The following is a 27,980-nucleotide window of genomic DNA, read 5'->3' as shown; positions in this document are numbered from 1 at the left end:
AAATGACCACTGAAATACAACACGCGAAAAGATACTTTAACAGATGAAGTTGTATTACTGTATGTGTCTATTTCCTTTTCTTCAATACTGTAGTCTTTTAAACTAAATAATCAACAAAATTAACATATCAAACAATAACCTGACAATCATTCCTCTATGGCCAGTTCATCAGAGCTGGCATTGTTTCTGTTAAGCAGATGTACCGTAAATCAAATTCAAAGACCAAAACACTCATACCCTGGGGGAATATTTTTAAAGAAAACAAATTCCTATTTTCAAACTTAAAAATAATGAGAATATGGAGCTACTTTTCTTAAGGTGACAACTTTTTTTAACCAAACTAAGCCACTGCAAGCATTAGAAAATGCTAGAACTAAGTGTAAAAATTAAACTCTAAATTGTACTTTCAAAAGTTATCTCAAAACTTTAAATTGGTATTCCTTATAGACCTTATTAAAATAAGTTATGAGCAATGTTTGCTTAAAACACACACACCCACCTAAGGGCTCATCTCAGAATTCATCATCCCCATAAGTGTCCTGCCCTGATTACTCTTCCAGAATTTAAATAGTTTTAAAAATTTGTTTTGCCATGTTACATATCACATTAATTATTATTATTGGCATGCTTCTTTAACCTTCATTTTTTTCTGACAAATATCATGTTCATTTTCTTTATCACTAAGAGAGAAGAGTAAAAGATTACCTTGCATAGCAAGCAAATAATTACTGCAGGCTCAAACATGACTACTTAAAAGATTTTTCACCAAGATACTAAAAACTAGTGCCATTAAAAAAAAAAAAAAAAAAAAGTTCTATGAGTCCCGTCATGGCTCAGTGGTTAACGAACCCTATTAATATCCATGAGGACGCAGGTTTGATCCCTGGCCTCACTCAGTGGGTTAAGGATCCGGTGTTGCCGTGAGCTGTGGCGTAGGTCACAGATGCAGCTTGGATCCTGAGTTGCTGTGCCTATAGTGTAGGCCAGTGGCTACAACTGTGATTTGACCCCTAGCCTGGGAACCTCCAAATGCTGAGGATGAGGCCCTAAAAAGACAAAAGACCAAAAAAAAAAAAAAGATAGTTCTATAGTATCTGTATTTGCTAAAAATGGTTCAATAATCTCATGTTGATATTTCCCTTCTGGAGTTAGAACTAAAGATAAACACCAAAATTATATAATACCGAAAGGATCTCAGTCTACTTTTAAGTAGGCCTCATAAAATTTTTAGATTCTTTATTAAACACACTTATTGAACAGAGTGAGTAATCTAAAATTACACAGCAACTGGAGGCAATACAGTGTGCACTGAAGAGCATGGGTTGTGACACTAGAATGTGCAGGTTTGAATCCCAGCTAGCTGTATGACTTTAATTGTGTAACCTCTTTGAGCTTTAGATTCCCAGTCCCTAAGATGTAGATAAGAACAGCACTTGTTCGTATTATGGATTAAAAGACTAAGCACAGAACTACTTAGATCAGTGAGTGATAACAGTTAACAGTTCTGTTATTAATTCTGGTGACGAAGTTCATTGGAACTCCACCCTGATTTTTCTTCTTTTATTCACCCCATCTTCTAATCCTAATAGCTTACTATACCTAAATTTATTTTAATGATTAAAGCTATCAGAAGAAAGGGAAAAGAGCAATGATTTTTAAGTGATTCAAAGATTCCTTAAACTCTTTTTAAACTCAGGCCCCATAAAAGCAAACAAAGAAACAAAATGACAAGTAATCATCAGGAGGGAGGTAGGGAGGGAAGAGGAAAAGCCAGGATAGCTAATGAGTATTTTGAATATGTTCATAGGGAGAAAGAAATCTCTTTGGGCTATTTCTCACATGTGTTAGAAGAGGATAATCGATTCTGCAAACAATAAGATATTCTAAGAAGTAATTTAGCCTTCACACCAAATGATCAAGAAAAAGAGGTGAGATTTAATCAATTAAAAGGTGAAGATAAAACAAGAGTACTTGCTTTTTTACTACTGAATAGTGTTGTAGTAACTTTTATCTGTTGGAGAGTCATTAGAAAAAAAGCTGTTTAACAATAAAAATGATATATTCTTGCATAATTACAAACTCTTATGAATAATAGGCATAATTGTTAATAATGGAGGAGGTCATAGAGAAAAACTACTTAAGTATCACATCCCTGGAAAGTTGCTGAATTTCTCACAACATTGAAAAAAGACTTTTGACTGTCATTCATGAGAACATTTTGATTTCTCGGGACACCGATTAACCTTACTTACACTAACTCTTTCCTTCCCTTGTGACTCTTTAAAGGGTTCAAAACTGAAATCTTGTAGCAATAGCCACTTAAGGCAATTTGATCATCTGATAACTACCAGGAATATTCAAGATTAGTATTTGTAGAGTTTAAGTTTATACAGTTGATTAGATTGGTTCCTTATAAATTCTAAGAACCTGGAAGAGGACTGCATGCAAAATGGAATAAAAAGGTAAGATTTTATTTAAAATAAAAGAACAATGACTATTAATTTTGTCTTGTGAAAATTAGAAGGATATTTGACCCAAGAAATTTTTGCATAGACTAGGGAAATCTAGTAATGAGGTTCAAATATTACTTTTACAGTATGACCCTATGCTTCCAAGATCAGGTAAAAGAAGAGACAATACGTGTAAAATGAGGTAATAAGCGAGTTGCATATCTTTCATCTCTTTGGAGATCTGTGTGTAACCTTGGGCATGTTATTTCCCTAGTGAAACCTCCAATCTCTATCTGTAGACTCTATATTGGGCTTAGGTAAATCTGAAGGACTATTCCAATTTTATATTTTAGGAAAAGGAAATTATATATATCATAGATGTCATAAAACATCACTCACAGTCATGGGAAAACTGCTTATATAGAAAGGACAGTCTTTAAGATTTTTTAATTTCTACTTGTCAGCGTATGTAATTTCATGCATTGTTATATATGTCAAACCATAAAACTTGTTCAGAGCATCTTTCTGAAACAAAATGGTTCTAAATCAGGGAAACTATATAAGGTATTACTTATCCTCTCCAAAACTTACAAAGTTTTCTTGTATTAGTAGTTTTTAACTTAATGTTTATCATATATGAAGGAAGGATTGATTTGAAACAAAAACACCCTCAAAATTCTCTTTGCAAGGAGACACAAACACCAATGCCTTTTCAACCTTACTGTTCCCAGTCAGGTTCCCTAAACATCAATACCCCTCTTTCTATAGAGAGTATTAAGAATTAGGTTTGGCAATGTCATTAAAGAATTATGTCTCTGGCTAAATCATACAGATTCAAAAAATTTGTTTCGTTAATTATTAAAACAAAAAATTTAAGATTTTGTACTAATCTTATTACTATATTATGATTTGGATTATTTATATATAATGTATATTACATTATATACAATATTATATATACACAGCATAGGTCACATATCATATATACAATACATAACAGTTTCCAAAAAAAGTTTTCCCACTACTGAGTATATATATCTCTCAGAAAGAAACTACTAGACACTAAGAAATGATTAATTAACTGTATAATATCATATATATGAAGTCTTAAAAATAAAACAAACCAGTGAATATAACAAAAAAGAGACAGACTCACAGATATAGAAAACAAACTAGTGGTTACCAATAGGGAGAAGGTGGGGGTGGGGGCAAGATAAGGGTAGGGATTTTTTGTTTGTTTTTTATCTTTTGTCTTTTTAGGGCCTCACCTGCAGCATTTGGAGGTTCCCAGGCTAGGGGTCTAATGAGAGTTACAGCTGCAGGCCTACGCCAGAGCCATAGCAACGCCAGATCTGAGCTGCGTCTTCGACCTACACCATAGCTCACGACAACGCAGGATCCTTAATCCACTGAGCAAGGACAGAGATTGAACCCGCAACCTCATGGTTCCTAGTTGGGTTCGTTTCCGCTGTACCAATACACGAACTCCAAGGGTAGAGTTTTAAGAGGTACAAATTACTATGTATGAAATAAATAAGCTACAATGATACAGTTCAAGGAATACAGTCAATATTTCACAATAACTATACATGAAGTATAACCTTTAAAAAGTGAATCACTGTTGATTACCTGAAAATTATACAGCATTGTAAATCAACTATGCCTCAACTAAAAAGATAACTTAAAATGATTAATTAGGAAGTGCTTGGTAAATAATACCCCATAATTTATTCAGTTGTTTATTTATATTAAATATCTTCCAAAGTTTATTAACTCATCAAAATGACAAGATGCGTTATTTAATTCTAATAATTCTCCAAAGGAAATAAAATGATCAGTATTTTCCATGCTTTACAAAGAGAACTGCTAGAAGTTAATGAGCATGTGGGGTGTTTTTTTAGCAGTTCACATAACAAACCAGTGTCAGAGCAGAAAAAAGTGTCAGAAGCAGGGGTTTACTGAGTCAATAGAGCTTTTCATTAACACTATGTCTTTAATTTTCTATTGCACTTCATAATAACATGAGTGATCTGATCGTGTTTCTGCGTTTTGGGATAGTGGCTGAGGGAGGTGGTAGAATGTATGTCATCATTAAGAGATTATGATGTGATCTCAGGAAGGTTAACTCACTGAACCAGGGGTCCCACGGCACTAATACAGACTAGATTTTAAAAGGCCACAGCCCTTCCACTGGCTCTCCAGCTATTGAGGCTCATGAGCCTCATCAAAAAGGGCTACCTTAAAAAAAAAAAAAAAAAAAGATATTGATCTACAAATATAAATGTTTCTTCAAACTTCCAAAAAGAACTGTCTTGCTTTTTCCCATGTATACACAATGTGTAAGTTCAGATCTTTACAGAATAACCCAGTAACAAAATTTTTTATACCACTGTTGTCTCGAGTATTGATCTCCTCAAATAAAAGATTTTAAGTAGCTAGTTTATCACTTAGGATAACAAATGTGTCAGATGAAAGCTCTTGATATTTTCTCTTTTTCTGGTCCAATTCTTTTCAGATTCATATAGTTGAATTTAACGAGTGTTTTGCCTGGTTTCCTAGTTTTTTCTTACTATTTTAGTTATTTGTGCTTCACTATATGTTTCAATAAACTCCTCAGTAATAATGCTTATCAACAATCAAGCACAAAAACAATGGAAATACCAAATAATTTTGAGGACAATGTGGCTATTACCTTAAGAATTTTATTTCACTACCTTAATGGTCTTGCCCCCTTATTTAGTAAATATGGCTGACATATTGCTCAAACTACCTGGTTTACCACGAATTTGTTTATACCTCAAGAGAAAATAAGCCATTTTATTAAAAGATGAACATGGTGATGAAAAGCAAGCTAATGAAGAGAAGCATGAAGATGTTTTCTCCATATTTCATCAACATCGTAATGTTAGAGTGAGCCATAATCCTTCCAGGTTGTTCAAAAAAAAAAAAAAAGTCTGACTAGCTGCTCAAAATAGCTTAAAACTTTCAGTTCTTACCCAAGAAGATGGAGAGGTGAGGGCTTAGAGTGATAAAAACTAGATTCTGATATACCTGGTAAAGCACTGTTACCCCTGACTCCACTCAGGTGACTGCAATCTACTTTACACACCCACAGACACAGCAAATCAGATTGTGACACACTTTTCTTGCTTAAGATCCTTCCACTGGCTTCCCACTCCACTTGGAAATAACCCAAACACTAGCCTGGTGTACCAAGTCCTGTGGCCAGGCACCTACCTATTCCCCTGATTCCTCTCAGGCCATCTGGTTCCCCTGTTCACCTGGGCAGGGCACACGCCGGGCTGCACCCCCCGCCCCGCCTCACTCCTCCACTCACAAGGGAAGCTCCCTGTGACTGCAACCCTTCCTTCCTAAGCTTTTTCCATGATGTTTCTTCCTGTCATTTAGATATCAGTTTAAAGGTGACCTCCACACACAGTGCTACTCTAAAGTAGTGACAAAGATTCTCTCTCTGACCAAACTTTGGACAGGCTCCTCTAAGTCCTCTTTTCAACTAGGTCTTGTCCTTTGGGGCCTTGTCCTCAACCTGCCTTGGCTAGTTTTAGCCAAGAATCCCTCTAGGTCATCCTCTCATCCTTGCTATCTGCTCACCCCTGATATGTGATCAAACTCCTTATCACCTCTCCTCGGTATCAAAGTCCTTAGTCTGCCTTTAATAAGAATCTTGTTATTCTAAGTCAGTTTAGCAAAATCTCCCGTTTTCTTTTCTTTTCTTTCCTTCCTTCCTTTCTGCTTTTTAGGGCTGCACCTGCAGCATATGAAGGTTCCCAGACTAGGGGTTGCATCGGAGCTGTAGCTGCCAGCCTACACCACAGCCACAGTGACACGGGATCCTTAACCTACTGAGTGAGGCCAGGGATGGAACCTGTGTTCTCATCGATACTAGCGGGGTTAGTTAACCACTGAGCCAGGAACTCCCCAAATCACCCTACTTTTGATATCAAATAATTTTTCACCCACTGACTCCTCATTCTGCTCCTAGGCCATAAAATCTCCAGCTGTCTTTGCCACTGTTGGAATTAAGCTCAGCTCTTTCCCTCACTGCAGTAATACTGAATAAAAATCTGTCACCTTTAGTGTCTGATTCTGTCTCTCTTTGACAATAGCCACCTGGTGCCCTGGTATCAAATTACCCTATTTTAATTCTCTGCACAGAACCAAGCCCTATGACATTATTATGATGATTTATTTGTTTATGGCCTATCTCCTTACACTAGGGTGCAAGGCTTTAGAAAATCAGGGACACTCTCTCTCTTGATCACTGCTTTATCACCAGTGTGTGGAGCTTAAAATATGGCTGGCAATGGCTATGCACTCAATAAATTTTGTTGAGCAAGACAATTAAAAATTGTATTTTCACCTTTTACCTAGAGGGGCATGAAAATGCACACAAGAGAATGCTAAAAATTAGCATATACATGAGATATATTATAAAAAGGCAGCAATGAATATAACAAATATTAAAAGTCATTCCCTCTGGTTTCTTCTTAATACATGATTGTATTTTCCAAATTTTCCACTAAATGTATGTATTACTCTGAAAATCAGAAAAAAAAAAACATAAAAAGTCACACTGAAGAAAAGAGAGTGGTTTAGAGAATGACCAATTTTTGTTGGTTTAACATGTATTTCTTTGGGAGAAACCTCTTACTCGCTCCAAGTTCTCAGATTATTGATTCTGTGCCAGAAGGAAGACACACGAAAAAATAAAAAAGTAGCAAGCAAATTTCACAGGGGAAAAAAAAAATTGTCAAAAATAGTATTTCCTTCCTTGAAGTTCTAAAACCCGACAGATTTTAAGAAAACCAAGCCGTAACAGACCAGAGGAAAAAGATGAGGATAAAAGTCTGGATAGACAGCAGATCATGTATTTCAGGGAAATCAAGACCAAATGCTGTTTTCCCTTCAGTAAGTGCAGGTGACCCACGTGCAACTGTTAAAGTGCAATCATCTCAAGAGGAACAGCCCCGCCCCCCTCACCGCACTGTCCCTGCCTGTCCCAGTCCACCTTACAGGTCATATGGTACCTGTCCGTAAAGCACACCTTGGTTTGCTGCTGTTTAGTATTATATGACATTAATGTTGCTGTTGTTTAATCATTTTTCTTTACATGAGTAAATACAACACTGTCATCTTACATGACAGGGAAATCCATCCATTAAGATAAAATGAAAAATAATTCATCCTCATTTTTCCAATTAGAAAAAAAGCTTTGGCGTCTTTACACACCTCAGTTTGTTCCCTCTGCCTGTACAGCTTTTTTTCCTAGAGAGCCAAATGACTTGCTTCCTCTTGATTTCTTCGGTTTCCACCCAAATTTCATTCACAAAAAAAAAGTCGTCTTGATCAACTATTTAAAATGTAATCCCCCAACGTACCCAATTTCCTTTCCCTGTCCTCTTTCCAAGTAATTTGCACAACCTGACATCCTCCACTTTGTTTACAGACCATCTACCCCAATAATACAAGCTCCACAGAGGCAGGGATATTGGTCTGCTGTGTTCCCATTGTATTCCCAGAATATTCATTTGTTGAGTGAAAAAATGATACGAGTGAATTTTCCCAAGTTAAAATTTCTGAGATTGTGAATTGAAAGTTTAATCTATCTGTGATGTATACCCGGAAGTACAGGATCACTAGAAATCTCTCTTGTGGTGAGAAATGGGTCTGAGAGTTCAAAGGACCTGAGAGAGAGAGAGAGGGAAAAAAAAAAAAAAAAACCCTCAAGTGAGGCAACCAAGGAGTTGGCCGCAATTGGTCCCTGAAAAAATACTATGTTGGGTCAGAGAGTAGTGATGGCACCATATCACAAAACTTGAGAAGTTTCCCCAGTGTACTTCACTTTTTCAGTATGGTTGTTCCGCATGGGGTAACAAAGTGAAAATCATTCTTATTTTAGTTTGGGTGTCTTTGGTTTGACCTTGGTCAGCTAGAGGCAATGGAGGCAACTGGTTTCATCATCTACCAAAATTGAGTTTCATAAAAGGATTCTGATTAAAAACCAAACAAACAAGCAAAAAACAACTCTCCTTCATAAGAATAACAAGCTCAGTAAACTAAGATTTCATTTTATCTGAAACCTGAGCAAGAAAAGTACTCTTTGAACGACAGGGCATCATATTGTATAATTTTCCTTCAGCCTGAATGGTGTCCCTCCAAAATTTATGTTGAAGTCCTAACTCCTACCAACTCAGAGCAGCCTGTATTTGGAGCTTGTGTCCGAAAAGGAGGAATGAAATTGAAATGCGGTCATTGGGGTAGACCCTACCTCAGAATGACTACATGAAGAAGAAATTAAAACGGAGGCATCAAACAGAAGGAAGACCATGTGAGAACACAAGGAGAAGACGGCCATTTGCAAGCCAAGGAGAGGTCTCAGACGAAACCAATCTTCACTACACCATGATCTCAGACTTCTTGTTTCCAGAGTTGTGAGGAAATACATTTCTCTGTTTAAGCTACACAGTCTGTGGTGCTTTGTTACGGCAGCCCTAGCAAACTAATACAGCCAACAGAAAATGCCATGGACTTCTATCAGAGGAAGAAGCCATGTTTGTAAAGAGGCATATTTATATTTCAGAGGTTGTTTTGTTCTCTAAGCCAGAAAGAGATGCTCTGCTAATGCTTCAGATTTACTTGGCAGTGTCTATTTACTCACTTATGGACCTAAGACGTACCCACAAAAGTCAGGATACTAAAGAATCTGAGAGAGAATGGATATGTGTATACTTATGACCTGGTCATTTTGTTGTAGAGTAGAAATTATCAAAACCTTGTAAATTAACTATACCTCGATAAAACTTAAAAAAAAAAAAGAGAGAGAGAGAGAGAGAGAGAGAGAGAGAGAGAGAAAGAACTGCCCATGGGTCGGGGGGGTGGGGGGTGGGGGAGACAATGAAGGAAGAGAAACTAAATGGTCCTATACATAAAGCTAAAGAATTCTGAACCTTCTCAGTGAAGGATTTTGCCAATTCTATACTGCATTTTTACTCCCTCTCTCACTCCTTCTACATCAGAAATATTTTGGTTAACAATTCAACTGACAGAGCTGGGATAGTAACATTTTCCCAAAATAATCAAAACTACTATCACAGAACACAGCATCTGATTTTTCTTTGTTTCTTTCCTCTATGTCTGATACTAATATCTAAAAATTTTGAACATTATCATGCTATTAAATTCAATAGGGATAATAGTCTAAAATAATTTTACTAGCTTCTGGAATAGAATCAATGATTATGAGATAAACATTGTACAGGACAGGTGAAAAGTAATTTAGCTGACTAATACAATGGCATAAGTTCTGTCTCTCCATATTTCAGCAGCAGAAGCTAAACTACTCTTAAAGACACATAAAACACTGTTCAACCAATAATTCCTTATATTATCTTTAAAGCATTCATATAAAAGAACTACTTTTTGAAAAACTCTTAAACACCTTTAAAGAATCAATGTAACCAAAATCAAAAGTTAGGAACCTATTTGTCAATAATTGTAAGTATTCTAGTTCATTAAATTAACATTTTTTAACTATCGTAAAATTACATAACATAAACTTTTAAGTAATATTTAAAATACACTGAAAACCTTTCCTTACCAATATTGGGGTGCTTCAAAAGACGGCAGATTCTAGCTTCCCTTTCCAGTTTTTGATGATCTGTTAAAAAAATAATAAAAACAGAAAAATAAAATCCCAATATTTAGCAAAAAAAGATTAAGTGACAATAAACAGCATATCAAAATAACATAAAGCCTTTACATTTACTTATCCTTTGATATATTTTTTTTTAAAAGTCATCATTTGAATTTGGAGTTAGGTGAACACAATAGCCTAACAACTTAATATTCTTTTTCATTGGCTTGATGCTTGATAGAGTAAAGTATAGAATAGAGCTGAATTTAGACTTGAGCTGGGGAAAACAGTAAAAATGGCACAAAACAATAGTATTCTTTCTTTTTTTACCCTAACTTATAGTCTCACAACAACTTAAATAAGCCAATATAGACATACACATTTAAGCAAAGGATACATATCTGGCAATTGGAATGCCAATGGATCCAGTGCTAAATAGGGTTAATTACAGTTTACCCCTAACAACAGAGTGTTCCTGTCCAGTCATATTTTCCATCAACCACTCTTCATACAAGTTTTGGTCCAATTTCCTAGATGTATGATGCTTTTCGTACATCAACTCCCAAATCTCCAAACTGCTTGCTCATCTCCATCGTCTTCTCTGTCTAACCATTTCTTTGAAGAGGCATAGACCACTGTAAAAACTTTCTGATACTATTTTTAAAACTATCTGATACTATTCTTTAGTTCCTTTGTAGTAATTCATATCACATAACCAAAATCACTTGCTAAATTGCAATTTCTTGGCAGAGAGAGGCAAGAACACAGGAGAAAAACATGTTGACATCTTAAGAACAGTACGGTGGGGTGGTCCTCAGTCGGAAGCCTTTACAAATAGGACCTGATTTAAACCTTACAACAGCCTCTAAGATCGGTGATATTATTTTATCCCTACTTTACAAGGACAAAAATGAAGAGATTAAGATTATAAATTAGTATGTGGAATCTATCAAATCTGCCCTCATTAACTAGTGTCATAAAACAGCCTTAAGGGACTAAGGCAGGTCCCTAACCTAACAACCCACACAGTTTATGCCAATGGTCCTCAAACACTGTGGTCTCAGAATACCTAACACTCTTAAAAATTATCTAGGACCCTCCCCACACACCCATCAAAGCTTTTGTTTATATGGGTTAGGTTTATTAATGTTCACTGTAAAAATAAAACTGAGAAAAATTTTATGTATTTATTAATTCACTTAAAAACAATAACAAACCCACTATAGTAACATAAATGACTGCATTTAATTTTTAAACATTTGGAAATAACTGAAACTTATACAAAATTTAAAGCATAAGAATAGTACCAGAGATTTGTCAATTTTGTTTACCTTTTCAAAGAACCAACTCTTGGTTTTATTGATCAATGGGAAAGAAAAAAAGTGTGTTGGGGGACATAGCAATAAAAAAAAAAAAGGAGTAATACCAAAAACACCTGTGTACTATTTTTTCAGATACATTATTAACATTTTACCCATTTTTACATCATTTATGCTCTCCCTGTATATGTTCATGTATATGTATATATGTTTATCTAATTGACACATGTATATAAAATATATAAATGTACACTTATATTTCTACCTAAAAGTTTTTTATCAATCAGTTGAAAGTAAGTTATGAACATCAAGTCCTTTAATTCTAAAATTTCAGTGTGTATAACTAGGAACTGTGATACTTCTCACAATCATACTAGTTATCAACTTCAACAAATTTAACACTGAGACAATACTTTACTATCTACACTCCAATTTTGTCACTTTAACCCAATGATGTCCTTTACAACATTTTCCCCTTTTATTTCAGGATTCAGTCTTGGGTCAGATATGGCACTTAGTTGTCATTTCTCTTTAGCTCCTTTAATCTAGAATATTCCCCCAGTTTCCACTTGTCTTCTATGACCTGACATTTTTGAAGAGCACCATCATGTCTATTTTTTAAAGAGAATATTTTAAATTTTGGTTTTTTTCAAATGTTTGCTCATGATTTGATCTGGGCTATGCATTCTCAGCTACAATACAGACCATCACATCTGGAGGGAGACACTTGTTCAACTGCTCCTCAGAAATGAAGGTACCTTGGATCTCCAGGTCAAGGGGCTGTTGAATTTCTTTACCAAAAAATTATTTTTTATTTTTCTTTTGTAACAAATGAGCATGGAGGGAGACATTTTAAGACCATGAAAATATTCTGTGCTTCATCAAAATGTTCCTTTAGATTTTAGCATTCAGATTCTTGTCTGCACCCATCTTTACTATGATGATAGCAAAATGCTGATTTTCCAACTCTAGCATAGTAACATACTTTCCATGGAAAATACTATATTCCCCTCTCCTCTCCAAAAAAAATGAGAAGAGTGGCACTGTTAAGTTTTGCAGGATCTTTGATGTCTGGCTCAGTAGATGACAGCCGTATTCTCATGTTTGCTTCTATATTCCGTATGCCACAATATGTTTGGGAGAAGTACATGAAGATAATCTGACGCACAAGAATATATAGTTGGATAAGGAAGAAATATCAAAATAGATTTTTTGGATAATTGTGGATGTCATGCCTGAATATTATACTAAAACTCAATGAATATTATTTTCTTAAAGGTTAGTTCCAAGTGAAATCTGAATAAACTTTATGAATAAACTTTATGAATCATATCAGTGAAGTTATGGACTTTTAATAAAATTTTCAACATGGAACATTATCCAATATAACAAAATTTTACTCTGCTACATTAAAATCCATTGCTCTTTCACTATGAGTCTTTTACTCAGGCCCATAATTTTACACCATGATGCAGCAGGCATTTGAAAAATAATGATTAATATGTTACACAGTTGTTGCAAATGTTGACACATTTCATTATACACTATCAGAAATGTAATGATTGTTAGTTAATATTACCACGAATCTCACCAGAAAATTTGTTAATATCACCACTAATCTCACCAGGAAATTCTTTACATTTGGTAATCAGTCTAGTTCTCATGGACAAATGCAAGTTTTCTAAAATTCTAATTTTTGTTCGAAAGCTTCAATTAGGTCAATGGAAATAAATGTTTTCCTTGAAGTGAGAGGCTCACTTTGCTCATTTTCGAGAAAATGTCAAAAATCTAAATCTGAATTATCATAGTTGTTCAGCTGTTATTTCAAGTAAAAATGGTATCCCATGAAAAAACAGCTCATTCAGCTTCCAACTCAAACAACTGTGCAGGTACTCTCCCTTGAGATAATCATTGCACTCTGACATGGAACAGAAGTGCTTTATGTATTATTCCCACTGAGTCATGCAGAATGTTCCAACTATGTGTGATATAAGGTTAAGATTTAATAACAATAATTTTAATTGGTTCAACAGGTCAATCAAGTGAAATGATTTTTTTTTTTTTTTGGTTGTGGTTTTCTTTTTTTCTCTGAGAACATGTTGAAAAATACAAAATCCAATAGCACAGTTTGATGGCACTGTCTTAGTTCATGCAAAGGCCTCAGCAGTTTTATCCACTATTTCTTTTCCATTGTGTGCAAATGTCAGGAGATACCAAAAAGAGCAAATAATGTCTTAATTTTAGTATGAAAATAGTTTTGACCCTAAAGATCCCCTAAGAGGATTCTGGGGATTTCTGGATCTGCAGGCCACACTGTGAAAACCACTGTATATACTATAAAGAACTACTTCAGGAGTTCCCGTTGTGGCTCAGTAGGTTAAGAACCCAACTAGTATCCATGAGGATGAGGGTCTGATCTCTGGCCTTGCTCAGTGGGTTAAAGGCTTGGGCGTTGCTGTGAGCTGAGGTGTAGGTCACAGACACAGCTTGGATCCTGTATTTCTGTGGCTGTGGTGTAGGCAGGCAGCTACAGCTCCAATTTGACCCCTAGCCTGGGAACTTCCATATGCCATGAGCGCAGCCCTAAAAAGACAAAAAAAAAAAAAAAAAAAGAAAAGAAAAAGAAGAAAGAAAACCAAAAAACAACTATTTCATATAATACTTTTTTTTTTTTGGCAATTTAGGAAAATATTTTAAATATACATAGTGTTAGAAATAGCCTAAAAGGAGTGTTTTAAAAAATCAGTGCAGCAGAGGATAGTATCTAACAGTGTATCCATTATATCTGGATTACCAAATATAAAGACAGATATTCTCTGGCCTTACCAAAGTCTAGAACTACAAGCACTTCAAATGAATATAAATTCTTCAAACTCCCTATCTAATAGTCGTCTTTCTTCAAACAAGCTACTCTAGAATACTGTTTTTTAGAGATATACCAATAAACACAAAATGTTAAACTGTATTTCAAAAATGCTTCTAACATCATCTTAAATATTTTAAGTATCATATGCAAAGTATATGAAAAACACACTTATAGGAATTATAATTTTGTTATGGAGACAACAAAATATACGGTTATATATTTATCATTTGACACATATAATTATGAGAAAATAAAGAAAAACAAGGTAGCAAAAGACCTTTATGGACAATAAGTGGTATAGAGTTGTAGCTACAGAGATGAACACAACTACAGAATTCTATACAGCCTATTCTTAAGGGCTGTGTCCCTGTAAACTTCCTATTTTGAACTCCTAACCCCAGTACCTCAGAATGAGAGTGTATTTGGAGATAGGGTCTTTTTTTTCTTTCTTTTTAGGGCCGCCCCCATGGGATATGGAGGTTCCCAGGCTAGGAGTCAAACTAGAGCTGTAGCCGCTGGCCTATACCACAGCCATAGCAACGCCAGATCCTTAACCCACCGAACGAGGCCAGGGATCGAACATGCATCTTTGTGGGTGCTAGTCAAACTCGTTTCTGCTGAGCCATGACGGGAACTCCAGGGATAGGGTCTTTAAAGTGGGTAATTAAGCTAAAATGAGGTCATTATGATAGGCCCTAATTCAATATGACTGGTGTCCTTCTAAGGAAAGGAGGTTAGGACACTGACAAGCCAAGAGGCAAGACCATGCGAAGACATAGGAAAAAGATGGCCATCTCTACAAAACAAGCAGAGAGGTCTCCGAAGAAACCAACCCTGCTTACACCTTGATCTTGGACTTCTAGCCTCCAGAATTGAGGAAAATACGTTTCTGTTGTTCAAGTCACCTAGTCTGTGGTACTTTGTTATGGCAGTCCTAGCTAACTTATAACCTAAGTATTAGTTTTCTACTGCTATATAACAAATTACCAACTGATAAGCTTACAACAGTACACATGTTTAATCTCGCATTTTCTATGGGTCAGGAAACTGGGCATAGTTTAACTGAGCTCTGCTTTAGGGTCTCTCACACGGCTGCAATGAAAGCATCAGCCAGGGCAGGGGTCTCATCTAAAATCCTGACTAGAAAGGATCTGCTTCCAAGCCCACGGGGTTGGTATTAGCTCCCAGCTGGCTGCTGGCAGAAGGCTGCTCTCACTTCCTTGCCATGTGCCACCATGGCACCTTGCTTCATCCAAGACACCAAGGAAGAGTCTGTTGGCAAAACAGAAGTCACTATCCAGCCTAATCACAGAAGCGACAGCCCATTGCACTTGTCATATTCGATTGGCTAGAAGAGAGTCGTTAAGCTGACCCACTTTCGAGGGGGAGGTCAGGGGATACAAGGGCAGGCGAAGCAAGAATCACCAGTGCCATCTCAGAAGCTGTCTACTGCAAGGGACTCCAAATACTGAGATTTTCATGTGCTTCTCTCTGATAAGCAGCTTCACTCACTTTTTCTGCCAACAATCACATAACTTAGTAATCTCCTATGAATCATAAGGCATCCTGCATTTGCCCACTGGGGCATGTTTTGACATCTCAAACATGATGAAAGAACTAAAGTTTTCATTAAAACCAGAATTTAGCAATAATGGAAATGCTTATCACCTGGTGCGCTTCACACTCAACATCCAGTTCACAACTTTAGTGGGAGGAGGTAGGTGAGGAGGAGTGATTAAGTGCCTATTATTACAGAAAGTACACTTCTGTATTTATCCTGCTAAAGAGAAGAATTAGTTTTTCATTTAAAATTTCCTTTACTTTTATAATTCGGTGGGCAACAAAAATCACCCTACCTCATCATTCCCAGCTCTCACAACTATGATGGTAAGAGGCAGACAGATGACAAGAAAGACATCCATAATACTGTTTATCACCATTTGAAGATTTCCTTTCATTATCCACACACCCTGCAGCTAATGTAGAACCCGCTTCATTTATCATTTACTATTTATTAGAGTATTCAACCTATAACAGTTTGGTTTTACCCTTCCTTTGAAGCAGGGTCCACAATGTTATATGAATAAAAGTATAACCCTTCCGGCTGCAATCTTGTCAGGTCTGATAAGGTACATTCTGTGAGCCATGTATGGTTAAAGTCCTACTGTATAAAAATGCCTTAAGGAAAATATATTATCATTCAGTTCTGGCATAGAATCAGTAGGGAATAGTATTACTCAGTATGGAGAACTGTGGATTTTAAAGCAGGATCTGAAAATTTTGTGAAAATATAGTTATTTCTTCTCAGTTTTAAGGTACTTTTGGATACTTATTTAACTTAATAAGATATTTTATTTCCAATTATGTGAAAAATGCAAATTTGGCCTACTGAAATATATCCTGTTCCAAATCAATTTTTTTTTTTTTTTTTTTTTGTCTTTTGTCTTTTTTAGAGCCACACCCACGGCATATGGAGGTTCCCAGGCTAGGGGTTGAATCAGAGCTACAGCTGCCGGCCTATGCCATAGCCACAGCAATGCAGGATCTAAGCCGTGTCTGTGACCTACACCACAGCTGCTCACGGCAATGCCGGATCCTTAACCTACTGAGCAGGGCTAGGGATCGAACCCGCATCCTCATGGATACTAGTCAGGTTCTTTAACCACTGAGCCACAACAGGAACTCCCCAAATCAAACTTCAATCCTTATGCAACTCTGATCACAAATGAAATTAAAGTACTAGCCTTGAATCACTTTCACAGAGCAATAATAGGAGTATCATTAAGGCTACATAAAGCAACAGCTGATTTATCTGGCAGCATCAGGGAATAAGCTTTCATCAATAAGTAAATTTCAAAAGCAACTACCTCCTCACCAAGGACAAAGTTTTAAAATGTTAACATTTCGGAAGGGGCGAATCTAAAACTCATTGCTCTTTTACAAAGATAACACAGAACTCAATCTTTTTGACACCACAGGGTCATCGTTATTAGTTTTAGTTGGTATTTTGCCACATTTCAGTGAAGACCTCAGAGGCTGCTGAGGTGTGAAAGCCCCCAGGTCACTGCCCTGTGTCTCAATCTGCCCCTGTCCCCATATATGGAATCACTTTGCCAGCACAGGCAATGGGAAGGGGTGGTTTGGGAAGGGGGAGGAGTCTGGCCTTCTGTCACAATTGGTCACTAACTGTCTCTCACCTAATCCTCAAAACATATGTACACAGACACACAAACATATACACATGTGAATATAAACATACATCCTGAGAAAGTCATGGATTTGCTAGCCAAGAGAGTTTTAACTCTTCTAGCTCCTCCCCCCCCACAAAGAGATTCCCAACCCTAAAATAATCTTACACAAAAATTAGGGAGGAGCTGCTTTTGAGGCCCATGAAAATGCAAAGTTTAAAATCCAGCTCCATCACTTCCTTTTGTCCCTCTGGCCTTTGGGCTTCCCAGGTTAAGCTGCTGCCTTCCCTGCTCCTATCTCCTTGGCTCTTCCTGGCCCTGATGCTCCTGTTTGAGAGCAATGCCTCAGATCTATTTTAATCCTGCTTCTCTGGCTTCTGCATTACAACCACCCCAACTTGATCCTCAACTTTTTTTCACATTTGTTCAGCTTCTAAGATTCTACAGTCTCAAGTAAGAGACTCTCCTGTTTTCCCTCTAAAACTAAACCTGGCTGGTTATCCATTCTCAGAGGAGGGAAGAGTAAAAAAATGGATATAAACCACTGCACATTTTTATTACTGCATCTTTTTATTATACCTTTTCTATTTCTTCACACTTTTTTGCTACCAGCTCCTACTGATTTGAGTTTCACCAGCAAGGATATAAAAAAGTAGAATAATCACAAATAACCTAGCGGTGAGAACCTAAAGAGATCTCTGAATAAAAGGTACAATCTTTAGTTTACAGATTTTGGAGGCCTATAATGTGGCTACTTATATAGAGGTCTTATTCCTGGAGGCTTTGGAATTATATTCTGAATACCTTTTTCTTGTTAGAGAAATTTACTTCTAGCTAAATGGGGCCTTCCTCTGGTAGGAATATAAATTCTGTCCATTTAAGTAGGTCACATTTAAAACCACATTGTAAGTCAGAAGGAACTATTTAAAGATTCACTTCATTATAAAACCTGAGCATGATGTATACAGATTTAAAGCTGTCATCCTCATGTAACAAAACATTTTTTAAATTCATAATACTATACTTTCACTTCACCCAATTATTGTGACTATGTTTGATCCACACCATAAAATTGATTTTTTTAAACAGTGTATCTGACCTAGATTCTTTCTGACATCAGGTATTGGTCACTCCCCATTACTTTGGCTGCCCACTTAATAATCCTGGAGGGGTGGAAAGATCTCAGGTTTTAGAGCAGAGCAGACAAGAGTTACAATCTGAGCCTTCCACTTACTCCTAGCTAGGTGTCAAAGTTCCTTGACCTCTCAAAAGATTCATCTATCAAATGGGCATAAAATATCTAGCATCAGGCACTGTATCTAGAACAAAGCAGGAAATCAACAAAATACAGTATCATCATTAATACTAAAAATCTGTTCAACTTTAAAAAAAAAACTAGATTCATAAAACATACATTAAAAAGTATACTAATTCCATATTATTCATTTTACATGCACTCTAATGTATCATGAAAAAAGATTCTCTATAAAATCATACAATTATGCTATTTAGGCCACTGATAACTGAAATAGTGGGAGAACCATCGATATCAGTGGTCAAAAGGAGACAAAACAATAATACAGTAAACTATGGACAAAAACTTATTCAGTATCATGGTAAATTCTACATAGCTCAAGAATAAACAAGAACAAAGGGAAAAACTTCTATTTGCCCATGTGTAAAGCTTTTAAACAAATTAACTAATCACATATAAACTCACTATATTCTTTTATTCATCTATTTCATGCATCCAAAATAAATGCTGTTTGGATAAATAATATATAATACTGTTTCAGAGGGAGCTGGCAGATAATATATTTAGCCTAGATCCTAGATCTGTAGAAGAATGCAATCCGATGGCACCATTCTTATATTTTCCTCCAAGGGAAATATTTTCCCTCTTTCACCACAATAATGGCAATCCTGTCTGAGACATGGCATGCTACCTGCTATAAAAATAATGCTTTAAACAACATTATGCAAATAGAAAACAATCTCTATCTTATGAGGCTTTTATTCAGCACGAATTGAAACGAGAATACATGTTATAGCCCTTTTAAAATTCCAAGCAAGAGCAAACATTAGTTTACATACAATACTTTCATATAAATATTTATTATCTGATTTTATAGAATATCTACATAGCTACCAAAAATATAGTGAGGAGATGGGACCACTCTCTTCAGACCTAATGGAAGTCTTAGGAGAGCCTCTTGGTAAGCCTCTCTTAGTTCTAAGTGATGGGCTTAATTGTTTGTTTTGTTTTGTTTTTGTGCCTTTTTGCCTTTTCTAGGGCCACACCTGTGGCACATGGAGGTTTCCAGGCTAGGGTCTAATCGGAACTGTAGCTGCCAAGCCTACACCAGAGCCACAGCAACTCAGGATCTGAGCCGAGTCTGCGACCTACACCACAGCTCACGGCAACGCCGGATCCTTAACCCACTCAGCAAGGCCAGGGATTGAACCCACAACATCATGGTTCCTAGTCGGATTTGTTAACCACTGAGCCACGACGGGAACTCCAGACTAATGAATTTGAACTAACCTGTTATCCTTTGGGAGAGGTAGCAGGAGCATAACCACAGAACTCAGGTTCAGGGCACATAGCACTGCAAGGAGACTGTTGCTGGAGTGGTTTCCTCTAGCTGATAAGAGGAGATGGGCAAGAAGCCCTGCTTGCACCCTTGTAGCACTAAGTGACCTCAGCCAGCTCTCCTCCTAGGTTTGCAGCCTCTGATGGCTTTGCTATCTCCCTCTCAGGGGTTGCCTCTGCCTGCTTGTGTGCTACTCATTCTGCTAACATGATGGTATCATTCTCTGCATGTTCTAGAGCACAGAACTAGTATTGGGAAGGTCACCAGAGAAGTCCATCAGGAGAAGCATACCAGGAAGCCTAAGAAGAGAAGGGTGGTATCAGGAACAGGTAGACAGCCAGGACAAGTCCCCACAGTAGGCCACATCAAGACTTGTCAACAAGAGGAGAGCAAAACTTTCCAAGATGACATTTAGGACACAAAGTGTTGGACTGAGAGTTCACACAGAACAGAAGACTGGGTGCCGACAGAACCATTTTAAACTGTTATGTCTTAAGTGGTTGTTAATATAAAAAATCCTTATAAAAACAAGCTATGAGGATATTAGTTGGTACATATTAAGAATTAAAGATATTTCCATTTATGTATCTTTAATTGAACATCAATAATTTAATCTATACAATAACTTAAGTATTCTCATTATACTCCTGTAAAGAAGCAATGAGGTAAATTTTGTATGTGTTGTTCTGCCCTCAGTTTCCACAGTTTGGGCTATACTACAATACGCTCTTCAGGTGTAGTTTTACTTATTTTGGAAGAATTTGCTACACAATTCCAACTTCCTGTTTAGGCATAACAGAGCTAAATCCCTTGAGACATATTTGATTAAATCTTTCAAGCTTATTACCTAGAGACCAAGGACCCAGAATGGAAACAAAGCATATACAAGCCACACTACCATTTTTTTCAGAAGCCCAGATGATTTACAAATAGTTGCAGAGTAATGAAAGAGAGCATTAGCTTCAGGGATGTGCTATTCCTTTTTAGCTTCTCTTATTGTGGTAAACATATTTTGCTATTCTTAAATATGTTTTCCTAATAATTAGTACACACAATTCAAAACATGAAAAGTATAAAATACGTATATAGTTTTCTACAGGACATTTTTCCTTATTTAGTTTAATATTAACATTAAAATAGAGATAAATAACTTTCAATAATAATTGAGAAGAACATAGGAAAGAAATATAAGAAAACGTGGATTTTTATATTTCCTGTCAGCATCTGGAACATTCAGTTATTCCTTTTTCTGTGAACGAGTTTCCCTCGGAGGTAACGGTAAGGCTAACAACGCTTAACATTCGGGGCCTTTCAGATGTACTGACACTGAAAGGATCTTAGCTATGGGATCATGTGTTTTCATCACTTTCAAAATAAGATACTGTAGCACCATCAGTCACCATCATTATTACTTTCCACTCCCCCTCTTCCCTCCCCCATCACACTTGACTTCGTGTTGAGTGATACTGAAGTGGCCAGGAACATTGTCCCCTAGCTAAGGGAAAGCTGAGTTGAAGATACAATTTAGTTTGGATTTAATGATAAATTTACTCGGTCTGCAGTAACTTTAGGGTATAGTTATGTTATTGCTAGTCACCCTAATGTAGGAATGCTTTCAGGAGTTCCCGTCGTGGCTCAGTGGTTAACGAATCCGACTAGGAACCATGAGGTGGCGGGTTCGGTCCCTGCCCTTGCTCAGTGGGTTAACGATCCGGCGTTGCCGTGAGCTGTGGTATAGGTTGCAGACGTGGCTCAGATCTGGCGTTGCTGTGGCTCTGGCGTAGGCCAGTGGCTACAGCTCCGATTCGACCCCTAGCCTGGGAACCTCCATATGCCGCGGGAGCGGCCCAAAGAAATGGCAAAAAGACAAAAAAAAAAAAAAAAAATACATCCATGTCCCAGGCTGCCATGGCATGACAGGATGCTGCAGAGGTGGCATCATGATATAAACTTGCACTACACTTCACGCCCCAAGTCTGCACAGAGAAGGAAGAGCAAAGTTTACTTTTCTTATTTTCTGGATGTCATACTTTGTAGTGACCGTTGACTGTTTTCATTCTAAATATAGAGTTACTTTTGAGTTTACTTTTGTATTTATAATTGTTTTCTCTTCCTTAGAGAATGTCCCAAATTGCTTAAGCTTCAGACCCTACTAAATCTAGACCCACGCTCTTTATTATAATTAGGGGGAAAAAATTGGGAGATAAATTATTGTTTAGAAGATCACATATAATAAAATACTTCATAAGATATATAATATTAAATTTCTTCTTTAAGGTAACATTCATTTATAAAACTAGCCATTAAAAAGCCATACGTATCTTATATTACATTAGTCATGAGTAATCAACTATAGGGTAAAGATCACTATGTTGAAAACGGGGAGGGGGGGATGGGTCTCAGTAGAGGCTCTGCCAGGAATAAGGGCAAAAAATGGTAAATCTTATATATGTGAAAAACTATACTTATTCCTTTCTATCCTATGAGAATACTACAAATTTGAAATAACTTATCTTTACAGTTAGAGGAAAAAATTCCTATGTCAGATTTGGTACTTAAACACATTATCAACATATTTGTTAAGCATTTCTATTAAGCAGACATAGGACAATAAATTATGTTTCTAGGTAAAGTAACTTACTATAGCTAGTCATGAACTAGTAATTAAGCTAGAAATTATTGGTTTTAATAATACGCTTCAAATTAGAGAAGAAAAGTGAAATTATCATTTATTAAAGTGGACTCCCCAAGTTTAAAAATTCAAGACACCTAAAATTCTTGCCTCTACATTTTTAAATCATATATTCCTAGTTTACCATGTTTTATGGATACTTTTACTTCCTACCTACACAAATATGAGGCTTAATGTAGCCACCTAAATGAGGGGAAAAAAAGACACTATTGAAACAAGATGAAACTGTCTCACTTTGAGCTGAAATCCTGAAAGCTACATGCAAAACAACTGTCAGTGCTAACGCCATATCTTCAGGGCTTGCCAGGAAGTCAGTCGAAGCCTTTCTCTGTCATGAGCCCGTTGCTCATTTCCAGCTATATGGGGCAGGTAATGAAACCACCAGGAAGAACTGCTATGGATGGAGTTGTCAGAACACTCTGCATTCCCTCCACCAAGGCTGGAATGGAGCTTACGCAAGGGACTGCATTATGATTGAAAGGGGTGACTCAGAGAAGTATTAGAAGAGGTTTATCCCTTAGACTTTGAGAAAAATAAGAATGGCTACCTATTTCAAACCTGACTCCAAAGGCATAAAATTGTGGTTGCCTAGCTGCTGTGGAATTGCAAAGCAAAGAAATCTCTACGGTTGGGCTATATTTCTGCCAATGGCAAGATAAAGGTGTTTTTAGGAAACCAGATTGTGAGCCCATAGGAGGGACTGATAGTTTTACAAGAGACAGTCCTCAAGAGGCCCATCTGGGGAGGCGATGTGATCCCAAGAGAGTGAATGCCAAAAGCTCAGGATCTAGAAAGTCAGTTAAAAGCATCCAGGCAGGGGAAGCATAGCCATCACCAACATAACTATCAACAGAGGCTCCTAGGAGGAACCCACAAAACAGCCCCATGAGAAAGAGTCAGCAATCATGCATCCATCAGATGGCAGCAGTGCAGATTACAACTGTACCACTGAGATCTGACTTGCACAGCTCCTTATAGATCTGTCCTGAAGGACCACAAACAGCAACCAGTAAGCGGGAGAGGAAGTGAGGTGACAAAAAGTATTGTGTACCACCCACCTTCCCTGGTCCACGGAGAGAGCAGGGAAGACTCCCAAGATTGAAACAGGCCTGACCTGGGAGAGGGGAGAAGCTGTAAATGATACTACATTGGTCAGGACTTTTACATTTCTGAAAGGAGATTTTCTTATGAATAAAAGGAACTGTAAAGCTCTGAAATCTCACCAAGACTTCATCAGGGACAAAAGTGAATATGTACAGTGGGTCTGAAGGAGCTTCAGTGGGGTGTAAATGATGTGATTATTTTAATACAACAGTCATAGATTATAAATATTTTAACAAATCTGTAATCATCTAACAGAACTTGGATTTACTGAATATTGTTATTTCCTTCACGTCACATTCGTCTGCTTTCAGAGCTCCATGTTCAATTTCCTTTGGAAGCAAAGCTATGAACAAGAATGTAAGTAGACTACATGAGAGCACCCCATGTGTGCTTTTCGATCACCTAAAATTCTTCTAGATGACTTACACTTTAAAAGTGTATCATCTTATTCTTTCCGATCCCAAAATTATAATGCATCTGAAATGCAGGTAAATTCCTTGGATCTAGGCCACATCCATGGCATATGGAAGTTCCCAGGCTAGGAGTCAAATCCCACAGCCACAGCAAATGTGGGATCCAAGCTGTGTCTGTGACCTACACCATAGCTCACAACAATGCTAGATCCTTAACCCTCTGAGCATGGCCTGGGATCAAACCCATACCCTCATGGATACTAGTCGGGTTCTTAACCTGCTGAGCCACAACGGGAACTCTGAGAGTGGCATTCTTATTTCATTACCATTCTAGATGTCATGCTCATCATTCACTGGGAATGAATATTCATCTTTTACCTAGAATGCTCTGTCTCAAGTAAGTGCTGCATCATTTAGAACATGCCTTTGGCAATTGCATGGCATTACAAACTGGGCCAGCTCTAAAGCAAGAGCTTTCTGAAACCCTGCCTGGTCCAAGGCCCACAGTTTACAAGGAGGCATATTAAATGCTGCCTAAATTGACTTTGGTTCCTCTCAACTCTGAAAAGAGGAAGACGTTTGCCTCTATGTTGTGAACTTTCAAGCTGTCACGCAAAAATCTGTCCCAGACTGACAACTTGAAGTTAATGTTCACCCCACATGAAATGAAGAGACCCACTGCTCAGCTGCAGTTGACAGAGTGACATTGAAAACAACTTATGATTTGTGCTAATCCACAGACATCATCAGAATCAAAATAAGGCTCCCTGGCAGCTGTAAAGGAGGCAGGGGAAGCCCTAGGAGTTTACTGGGGTTTTTTTGCATCACTGTTAAAAGAAATCAATAGCTGCGTCTCCCCAGGGAATAAACTCCAGAGGCACTAGAGAGAAACTCATACTATTTGCTCCTTAAAACCTGAGACTCTAGGAATTCTGCCAAGTGACCTGGAAATATGGGACTGTGACCAGAGGCCACTGAAAAGAGCATCCTGCATTAGCTTCTTGTAGTAGAATCAAATATACAGTGATAGTGCACCCTGCGTATTCCACCCTTGACAACTTGCTCATCTCCTAAACAAACAACCTTTTTTCCTTTTGACATAATTATTCCTGACTTGTTTGTTCCCATTCTTGTTCCTTTTACTCTAATATTAGTTTGGAAAATATTATAAAGATGACAGACTCTAACTAGAAATACACATATATACACACACACACATGCACACACGTGTGTTTTATGCATACACGTATCACGAGACATGTTTCCACCATATTTTCTTAGCCTTTTTGCTTCTAACTTCTATGCTGAAAACTCCATCTTGTCCTGCTTTATTTTACCCCATATTCCTGCTTGAAAAACAGTCGCAGTGCTGGTAAATGATTTAAGCTTAAGAACAAAGACCTAAAGGCATAAGTTATTCATGTGGTCAGCTGAATGAGGACATAATGAGTTGGTCTAAGCATGCCAGATCTGTGCAGATAGGCACGCCATTTGCACAGCATGATATGTCCTCTGAAGAATAAGAGGAAGATGAGCCTCATGACCCCAAGGGGTTTATGAGGGGTCATTTGTGGGATATGCATTAGCAAGCTAGGAGAATGGAAGAGCAAACCTGAGGCAGGTGAGGTTGCTGCAGATAGCACAATGGTGTCTGCAGAGGCACACTGGAGATTCTCTAGAATGCTATGCATAGATAGCTGGAGCCAAGCTTCCTCAATGCTAATGATTGTTAAATGTCTAAAGGTCAGAATAAAACCTTAATCAGCTACCGGCTAGGTGACTTTTAAAATAATTTAAAAAAACCTGTATCCTGCACCTACAACCCCCTCCTCACTTGATGTATTCCTAAAAAGCACAATAAAAGCAGTGTGGTTTCCTGAGGTGGGGCTCTTGGTCCCTGAGACCTTGAGTCCCCCGGTTCCCACCCTGAATTAAGATAAATGTCTCTGTGTCTTGTTTTATGTTAACTTTTTCCTTAAGTTTTGCAGCACCCATCCTTCAGCCCTCACCTGCTGAGCTGGTCTCAGCACACATGATGCGTTTTAGCTAAAAGAAATAAATAGCATTTAAAACTCCACTACACAGATATACCATTATTTACATTTTGATGCAGGTTTTGCTAGTCTTTTTCTATGCATATGTATAACAGACTCCTTTTGGCTTTAGAATCATAGCTTATACACTTTTGTAGATTGCCTAAATCCCTCCATCAATGGCTTGGTACAGAGGTGGCGGACCGGCTGGCTAGGTGAATGATCAAAGCTTACAAATCTGAATTTTGGGAGAGGGTATATCCCTTTCAGACAAAATATATTCCAGTCATACTCCCCTCTGTGCGATCTCTGTCAAAACGATGTGACTAATTGGATCTTCAAAATGTTTGCATAAATGGGAAGTTCTCATGGAATCAGAGGAAAATTAATTATTCTGACTAAAAATTTCACTTCTGAAAGAAAAAACATGAGAGTGCTCTGGAAATCATGAACACACAAAGGTAACTATGGTCACTGAGTCACACAGGTAGTTGTGAAAGTTTACAAAATGTGTGGGCCTTTTATGAAAGTAAAAGCAAGGAAATCTTTCATGTAAAATAGCTGTGTTGTTTACATCTTAATTTATCATTACACTTTATTCATCGATGTCTACCTTTTGTCTCTTGGTAAGCCAAAAAGATCTTTGCAGATCTTCTTGTTCTATGTGATTAAGACATGATTCCTGTCTTCTTGGAATATGCAACCCAGGTGGGGAGACTCCTTGAGCTCTGATTTTGATATATCTATATATTGGCCAACATATAATGAAAATACAGGGGAGATAACACTCAAAATCCAGACTATCTCTACCACACAGACTATTCAAACCTTATGAAATATTTATTTGGAGTAAGCGGCTCCCCCCGCCTTCCTCCAGCAGTCCCCTCCACCCCAACTATTCATCTATTTTATTTGTTAAAGACTTGGCATCTAGCTGATCTTCCACTTCACCTACAGCCAGCCAACATGCTGGGCTACCTGAATAAGCACATGGGTAACTGGCCACAGCCTCTCAGTTCCTTGACCTCTTTGTCTCCAAAGATCATCTCTGCTCCATTTCAGTCACCATTCTTGCTGTCATTCCTTGAAGCTTGGCCATCCTCCTCCAGAAATAGAAAGGTTAAAAATCCTGATCTCTAACCACCTAGGTAATCTAACTTTTTTTGGAAACCATCAGGACGACCAGTTAGTTCACTGACTCTTCCACTTTTCACAACCCATGATTTACTTTCCTCCACATCCCTGTGCACTCTGCTCTAGCCATTCTGTCTGGCCTTCTTTGAGTTCCTCAAATGTGCCATGAAGTTCTCTTCCTACCAGTGCATGCTATCCCACTGCTGGAATACTCCCTCTACCTCTCTTTAATTTACATCTACTTATTCTCCACACTCCAAAGCAAGCAAATTTTCTATTGAAGGAAACCATTTCTAATATGCTGAAATCCCCTATTATTATTGCTCACACATAGCAAAAATTGCACTTCATAGTTATCACATTTGTGATTTTCAAATTTAGTTGTTAGATTTTTTAAATGATCTATCTCTGCAATAAACTGTAAGGTCCAGTACAGCAGGATGTATTGATTTTTGTTCACCGTTTTATACCCTATACCTAAGACAGCATCTAGTTTAGAGCAAATAAGCAATAAAAATGTATTCAATGAGTTT

At 37.4% G+C, this 27,980-nt stretch overlaps 1 protein-coding gene across 50 annotated transcripts in view; it reads right to left on the bottom strand.

The window, feature by feature from the left end:
* The window catches only part of CAMK2D (calcium/calmodulin dependent protein kinase II delta), a 308,158-nt gene that overhangs the window by 193,832 nt on the left and 86,346 nt on the right, over window positions 1-27,980 (bottom strand). For all 50 annotated transcript variants that reach the window (XM_084971005.1, XM_084970995.1, XM_084971004.1 and 47 more), the window contains 1 exon segment: window positions 10,069-10,128. In XM_084971005.1, coding sequence (XP_084827131.1) covers window positions 10,069-10,128 — 60 coding nt within the window.

The sequence above is a fragment of the Sus scrofa genome, chromosome 8, assembly GCF_054392235.1.
Source record: "Sus scrofa isolate SSC_HxYL_T2T_F1_AM1 chromosome 8, Sscrofa_HxYL_maternal_Yorkshire_Landrace_v2.0, whole genome shotgun sequence".
In the NCBI taxonomy this organism is placed as follows: Eukaryota; Metazoa; Chordata; class Mammalia; order Artiodactyla; family Suidae; genus Sus; species Sus scrofa.
This window is presented reverse-complemented; position numbering and strand designations above follow the sequence as displayed.